We start from the raw sequence: 8,413 nt of genomic DNA, 5'->3' as shown, positions 1-8,413 counted from the left end.
ATTTTTTTTAATAATTGTTTACTATTACTATTATATTTGTTCACAATTTCATATTTTTAAATGCTAGAATGTTGCTTAATTATATTTGAATAGTTTAAATGTTTAATTAATTTGATAGTCAAGTTATATATATGCTGATACTTTAATCTTTAACTATAATCTTTATAGTAAATTACTCAAGTAACCGTCTTATAAATATTTTTTTCTAAATTAGCATGAAAAAAATATATAGTTTTTTTATTTATATTTTGTTGAATAGCATGACAAAAAATTTGTAATATTAGCCATGCTTCCTTAGACTAATGGATATTTTCTTGAAAATAATTCTTCATATATTGGTGGTGGGCATGATCAAAATATTGGTTCTTGATTTTACTATGATTGTCATTTCATGGATTACTTAAAAATTTATTTAAATATTTGAATACTAAAAAAAATAAATAAATAATTTTTTTAGGTGGGTTGGTGAGCTAACCCACTTAACCCACCAACCCGTGGTGGGTTGAGTCGGGTTACAGAATTTTTGGCTCACCAGAAAGTGAGCCGGGTTGGGTTCACTCATTTTTAACCCGGCTCGTGGTGAGCCAACCCGTGTGAGCCGGGTTGGCCCACTTTGACATGTCTATGAAAAGGCACGGCTGCCGCTACATTTTCATTGCGGGTTGTGACCACAACTTTACTTCCCTTGGACCCGCTAAGGAATGGTTTTCTAAGACAACTCCAATTGTGACAATCTTCGATCGTATTAAAGTATAATGCAAATTCTAGAAGAATCTAAAAAAAATATAAGATAGAGTTATTGAAATGTAAAGAAACTTCTAGAGTATTGGAGAAAAGCCTAGGATAGAAAGAAAAATCAAGAACATTCAACTATGTAGAAAAATCTAGAAGTATTTGCATTAGTTCTAGCTAGGAGTTTCTAGAATAATCTATGGGTCTATAAATACCCATGTATCCTACCATTTTGTAACATCAAGAACAACTAACACAACATCCAATACAACTACTCTCAACTACAAATACACTTCTCCAACTACTACTTTCACACTCTACTATCTACACATTTTCTCTATCCCTTCAACTATCCCTTTCACAACCTTGAATTACTATCAGTGGTACCAGAGCTACGTTCGGTCATCTACTGGGCGTAGATAAACTTTTCAACTACTTCAAAAAAATTAGAACTCCATTCTATACTACTTCCAAAATATTTTCTCAACCTGTGGCCACTACCAATCAAACATCATCAATTCCAGTACCTATTTTCACAGGAGAAAATTATGATTTTTGGAGTGTCAAAATGAAGACATTCTTTCGCTCCCAAGATTTATGGGACATTATAGAAGAGGGATTTACTATTCCAGAAGACACTTCCACTCTTATTGCAGCTCAGAAGAAGGAGTTGAAGGAAAACAAACAGAAGGATTCAAGGGCTTTATTTGCTCTTCAACAAGCAGTTGATGACGCAATCTTTCCGAGAATAATAGGTGCCACAAATGCAAAGCAAGCTTGGAACACAATACAAGAAGAGTTTCAAGGAAGTGATGAGGTACGCAATGTTAAACTTCATTCTCTAAGACGAGAGTTTGAATTAATAAGAATGAAAGAATCTGAGACCATTAAAGACTACTATTCTAGAATAAAGGAAATAGTTAGTCAGATGAGAGCCTATGGGAAAACTATTCTTGACAAAAAAATCGTTGAGAAAATTTTAATTTCTATTCCCCAAAAATATGATGCAATCGCAACCGCGATTGAATAAACAAAAGATTTGGCCACATTGTCAGTAACACAACTAATGGGCTCTCTTGAAGCTTATGAACAAAGATTGAAAAGGCATGAAGAAGACTCAGTCGAAAATTCCTTTCAATCAAAACTAAAATTACGGTCTCAGAATAAAGAATATGAAGGAAATAAAAGTAGAGGAGAAATTTCTAGAAATAAAGAAAATTCTAGAAGCTTCCCTATGACTCGTCAAGGAAAATATCCCCCATGTGGCATATGTAAAAAGACAAGTCACATGGAAAAAGATTGTTGGCATCATGGAAAACCTCAATGTCAATACTGCAAGAAATTTGGCCACGTAGAGAAGTATTGTCATAATAAAAATAAGCATCAAGCAAACTTTGCTGAAGAACATAATCAGGAACAACGCTTATTTTATGCCAATCAAGAATCTCCTAACGAAGGAGAAAGTTGGTACTTGGATAGTGGATGCAGCAATCACATGGCCAAAGATCAAAGCATCTTCAAAGACATTGATAAATCTGTCAATGTCAAAGTTCGACTAGGAAACGGTACCATAGTGGAGTCTCAAGGCAAAGGAACTGTCATGGTGGAGACAAAGAAAGGTACGAAATTCATCAAGGATGTTTTATTGGTTCCCAATCTTAAAGAGAATCTTTTAAGTATTGGTCAAATGATGGAGAATGGATATTCTCTCCACTTTGAGAAAGATACATGCAAAATTTATGACAGTAGAAAGACAGAAATTGGCCAAGTAAAAATGGAGAAGAGAAATAGAAGCTTTTCCATAAGCTTCAAACCTGGTACTAATATTGCCATGAAGGCAGAAGTTGATGACTCATGGCTTTGGCATAGGAGATTTGGCCACTTCAACACATATGCCTTAAAGCTTCTATATAAGAAAAACATGATGAGAGATCTTCCATGCTTAAAAGAGAATAATGAATCATGCGAAGGATGTCTCCTTGGTAAACAACATCGATTACCATTCTCGACCAACAAAGCATGGAGAGCAAAAGACTTACTAGAGTTGATCCATACTGATGTTTGTGGACCAATGACGACGCCTTCACATCACAACAACAGGTACTTCATCCTCTTCATTGATGACTTCTCTAGAATGACATGGGTTTATTTCTTAAAGGCAAAGTCAGAAGTCTTTGGAATATTCAAGAAATTCAAGGCCCTTGTTGAGAAGCAAAGTGGAAAACAAATAAAAGTACTTAGAAGTGATCGTGGAAAGGAGTATACATCTCGCAAGATTGACAAATTCTGCGAAGATGAAGGCATAGAGAGACAACTCACAGTCGCATATACGCCACAACAAAATGGTGTATCAGAAAGAAAAAATTGCACAGTCATGGAGATGGCAAGATCAATGCGAAAAGAGAAAGGTATGCCTAACACTTTTTGGGCTGAAGCAGTCTATACTGCAATTTACATTTTAAACAGATGTCCAACTAAGGCGGTCAAAGACAAGACTCTTATTGAAGCTTGGAGTGGAAGAAAGCCATCAGCCAAACACCTACGAGTATTTGGATCTATCTGCTACATACATGTTCCTGATCAAAGGAGGCACAAACTAGAAGACAAGACCATACGAGGCATCTTCTTGGGATATAGTACACAATCCAAAGGCTATAGAGTCTATAATCTTCAAACAAAGAAGCTAACTATCAGCAGAGACATTGAAGTAGATGAAAGCGCTACTTGGAACTGGGAAGAGGAACAAATTGAGAGGAAGACAATATACATGCCCAACAATCAACCAACTACAAGCCAAGAAGATAACGATCAAGATGCCATTATAACTCCAGAATCTCCTGCAACTCCAACATCAATTCAAGATCAAGAAGAATCATCGCCTGAATCCACTCTGAGACGATTCAGATCTCTAACAGACATCTATGAATCTTGCAACTTGGCCATACTAGAGCCCGGAACCTTTGAAGAGGCCGCAAAACAAGAAGAATGGGTCAAGGCAATGGAAGAAGAGATAAAGACAATAGAGAAAAACAACACTTGGGAGCTAGCAGATTGTCCAAAAGATAAAGATATCATCGGAGTTAAGTGGGTCTTCAAGACAAAGTTAAACCCCGATGGTACCATACACAAACACAAGGCAAGGTTGGTAGCTAAGGGTTATTCACAACAACCTGGAGTAGACTACAATGAGACATTTGCTCTAGTTGCTCGACTAGACACAATAAGAACTCTAATAGCCCTTGCAGCACAAAAAGAATGGAGCATCTACCAATTAGACGTCAAGTCTGCATTCCTCAATGGTGTTCTTGAAGAAGAGATCTATATAGAGCAACCACCAGGATTTATGGTTAAAGGCCAAGAAGCCGAAGTGTTGAGATTGAAGAAAGCTTTATATGGCTTGAAACAAGCTCCTCGTGCATGGTACAGCAAAATCGATCAATATTTCACCAATCAAGGATTCAGGAGGAGCAAAAGTGAGCCTACACTATACATCAAGACACAAGGTCAGCATACTCTTTTACTCTCTCTATATGTAGATGATCTTATTTATACTGGAACCAACACAAAGATGTTGATGGAGTTTAAAGAAGATATGATGAAGACCTTTGAGATGACTGATCTTGGCTTGATGAATTATTTCCTCGGCATAGAGGTAAGTCAAAGAGATGATGGAATATTCATCTCACAAAAGAAATATATAGAAGATTTGCTGAAGAAATTTAAGATGTATGGGTGCAAACCTGTAAGCACACCACTAGTGACAAATGAAAAACTACAAAAGATGGATGGAGCACCAGAAGCCGATGCATCTCGATACAGGAGTCTAGTTGGAAGTCTACTTTATCTAACGGCTACACGACCAGATATCATGTTCGCTACAAGTCTCTTATCAAGATTCATGCAAAACCCAAGCCAAATACATCTTGGCGTAGGCAAAAGAATTTTAAGATATCTACAAGGAACCAAAGAGTATGGTATATGGTACAAATCCACAGGCAATCCAACATTGCTTGGTTATACTGATATTGATTGGGCAGGGTCAATGGACGACATGAAGAGCACCTCAGGCTATGCTTTCTCACTTGGATCAGGAATATTCTCTTGGGCGTCAAAGAAGCAAGCCACAGTTGCCCAATCAACCGCTGAAGCAGAATATGTGGCAGCTGCTGAAGCAACAAGTCAGGTTATTTGGCTTCGAAGAATACTCCAAGATATGGGAGAAAAACAAAGTAGCCCTACAACAATTAATTATGACAATAAATCAACCATTGCAATGACAAAGAATCATGTGCATCACAACTGAACAAAACATATAGCAATTAAATACCACTTCATCAGAGAAGCAGAAACAAATATGGAGATACGACTTGAGTACTGCCCGACAAAAGATCAAATTGCAGATATCTTCACAAAGGCCTTACCAAGACCAAGATTTAAACTACTACGCACTATGCTTGGAGTTACCGAATTTGCATCAAGGAGGAGTATTAAAGTATAATGCAAATTCTAGAACAATCTAGAAAAATATAAGATAGAGTTATTGAAATGTAAAGAAACTTCTAGAGTATTGGAGAAAAGCCTAGGATAGAAAGAAAAATCAAGAACATTCAACTATGTAGAAAACTCTAGAAGTATTTACACAAGTTCGAGCTAGAAGTTTCTAGAATAATCTATGGGTCTATAAATACCCATGTATCCTACCATTTGTAACATCAAGAACAACTAACACAACATCCAATACAACTACTCTCAACTACAAATACACTTCTCCAACTACTACTTTCACACTCTACTATCTACACATTTTCTCTATCCCTTCAACTATCCCTTTCACAACCTTGAATTACTATCAAGAAGCCAGGATAATGGATAAGAAGCATATTAAATATCTATCCTTAGAATGGTTTATAAGTAACGACAATAGCATCGACTTCCAAATTGAATTAGCTGTACTCAGCAAATTACAACCTCACCAAGACCTGAAATCGCTGTCAATAAGTGGTTATAAAGGGACCAGATTTCCAGAATGGGTGGGGAATTTTTCCTACCGCTACATGACAATTATAAGGTTATATAATTGTTACAAATGTTGCATGCTTCCTTCAATGGGGCAACTACCATCTCTTAGGTTCCTATATATTTCAGACATGGATTCGGTGAAGACTATTGATGCAGGATTTTACAAGACCGAAGATTGTTCATCTGCTATACCCTTTCCCTCCCTTGAATCTCTACACATTTTTCGCATGCCTAGTTGGGAGCTGTGGAGTCCATTTGCTTCAAAAGCTTTTCCTGTGCTGAAGGATATTTTTATATCTGATTGCCCCAAACTAAGGGGAGCTTTTCCAAATCACCTTCCAGCTCTGGAAAGACTTACCATTAGAAATTGCGAGCTTCTTGTCTCTTGTGTCCCCAGGGTTCCCACGTTTCATGAGTTTCCTCTTTTGGTGAAATTTATAGACGAAGGAGGACCAATGGTGGAGTCCATGATGGAGGCCATTACTAACAGCCATCCTAGTTGCCTCCAATCTTTAACATTAGGGAATTGTTCGTCAGCCATATCGTTTCCAGGTGATCGTCTTCCTGCATCGCTGAAAGCTCTTGAAGTCCGTGGTTTAAACAAATTGAAATTCCCGATGCAACACAAGCACGAATTACTGGAATCGCTGAGAATAAAGGATAGTTGTGATTCGCTCACGTCTCTTCCATTGGCTATCTTCCCAAGTCTCACTCATCTTGATATCATAAGCTGTGAAAACATGGAATCACTTTTGGTCTCACGGTCAGAGTCATTGAAGAGTTTGAAATCTTTGGAGATTGAACACTGTCCCAACTATCATTTCTGGGAGAGGGATTGTGTGCACCCAATTTGATTCGTTTCCGTGTTTATGATTGTGAGAAGTTGAAGTCGTTGCCCGATCAGATGGGAACTCTTCTTCCAAAAATGGAATATCTTAAGATATCCAACTGCCAACAAATAGAGTCATTCCCTGGAGGGGGTATGCCACTTAACTTGAGAACAGTTGAGATCGAAAATTGTGAGAAACTACTAAGCAGTAACGCATGGGTATGCATGGACATGGTTAGCTCTCTCAAAGTGAGTGGTCCATGTGATGGCATCAACTCCTTCCCGGAGGAAGCTTTGCTGCCTCCCTCTCTTACGTCTCTAAGTCTCCATAACTTCACAAGTCTGGAGACGTTGGAGTGCAAGGGCTTTCTTCATCTCACGTCGCTACGAGAATTGGACATTCAAAAATGTGAAAAGCTGAAGAATATTGGTGGAGAAAGTCTTCCTGTCTCTCTAATGAAATTAAGCATAAACGGATGTCCCTTACTCCAAGAACGATGCCATAAGAAGGACCGTAAAATTTGGCCTAAAATCTGCCATGCCAGTGGGATAAAGATTGATGGTAGGTGGATTTAATGAGCAAGGATGATGATCAGGTAATTCTCCTTCTTTAACTTACGTCATCAACCTCCAACCATTAAAACTATTTTGTCAATGTTGTCTTTCATTTCATGTATTTGTCCTTTCAAATTTAAGTTAATTTTTGCGTTCAACTAGTCCCAAATTAGTTAATTGTTCAGTTTGATACTTTACTGGAATTGAAGTCTAAAGGAAACCTAACTCTTTCTATATATTTTATTTAGAGTGAGCATTCGTGTCAATTTAATTTAAATGTACTTATTGCAGGTCTTTTTGTCATTTTTAGTAGTTTGTCTGCAGTGCCAAGATTCTGCTTAGTATTGTGGTGAATATGGGAAACAGATAATTTCCACTGAAATTTCTTTTGAGAGGATAAATTGAATTAATGTAATCCATTCATGTCTTTTTAAACTGAAACTTATAATAGTTTTATGTTAAATACATCAAACAGCTGGTTAAGGTCAAAATTAAATTCATGACTCTAGAAAACTGCTATTTGTTTTTCAGATAAGCCGGATTGGCTAAGAGAAACTACACCTGTTAGATTTAAATTCAACTTTGAATTAGATCTCAACAGGACGAATTTTAGTTGGAAGCCTTTTCATGGGGTTTAATGTGGCGTACGAAAAGCTATACAAACCACAAACCAACTAGGAGAGCATCTTGGTTTACCTCTTTCTATTGATTTTCCTGTCAGGTTTGCGTCCGGGTATATAAACTGGCCCTTAAACTGATAGCGATTTCAAATTCTCTGCTACACATATTTGAAGTTTTGTTTTTCCCATTATTCTTGTGTTAATGGAAATTGTAATATACTTCCCTTTAGCAGGTCATCACTTTTGTGTTGAATGCATCTGAAAGCTATATCTCAGCATGCGGAGGTTGAACTTCTCATACTGCTTGTTATCAATTTGAAATGCTGAAAATAGACTGTACATGTTGAAAGGACTGAATCCCATCTCATAACTACTGATCTGAACTAACACCAATGCACTGAATGAGAAAGAAAGAAAATCTCCCATTCGGAGGTTTTGATGCAAAAGATCAGAGTAGAAGTTGTGGTTTCATCAGTGGTCATGGTTCCACTATTTCCTCAGAGATCAAACTCGCACGAGAGAAGCTTCAACACCTATGGATTGAGTTCTGGAATGTAAATTCTATCTTTGACCCCAATTCAAATGACATATTTATGGAAGTCAAATAAATTTTAGAATGAAACATCACTATAATAGTTCAAGGTCAGTTTAATCATGG

General features: G+C 37.1%; 2 protein-coding genes across 2 annotated transcripts; both read left to right on the top strand.

Annotated features, from left to right (window-relative positions):
- The first annotated feature begins 1,300 nt into the window (after positions 1–1,300).
- LOC146882554 (uncharacterized) lies at positions 1,301–1,762 on the top strand. The gene has a single exon (XM_085667449.1). The coding sequence runs from the start codon at positions 1,301–1,303 to the stop codon at positions 1,760–1,762; it is 462 nt and encodes a 153-aa protein (XP_085523575.1).
- A 4,893-nt stretch (positions 1,763–6,655) lies between these two features.
- Positions 6,656–7,156, top strand: LOC146882553 (putative disease resistance protein At3g14460). Its single transcript, XM_085667448.1, has one exon. It carries the CDS (start codon positions 6,656–6,658, stop codon positions 7,154–7,156), a length of 501 nt encoding a protein of 166 aa, XP_085523574.1.
- Positions 7,157–8,413: the final 1,257 nt, after the last annotated feature.

The sequence above is a fragment of the Vigna unguiculata genome, chromosome 10, assembly GCF_037176805.1.
Source record: "Vigna unguiculata cultivar grain cowpea cultivar isolate G323 ecotype 2 chromosome 10, ASM3717680v1, whole genome shotgun sequence".
Taxonomy (NCBI): Eukaryota; Viridiplantae; Streptophyta; class Magnoliopsida; order Fabales; family Fabaceae; genus Vigna; species Vigna unguiculata.
Note: the sequence above shows the minus strand (reverse complement) of the source record. Positions and strands in the feature narration are given on the sequence as shown.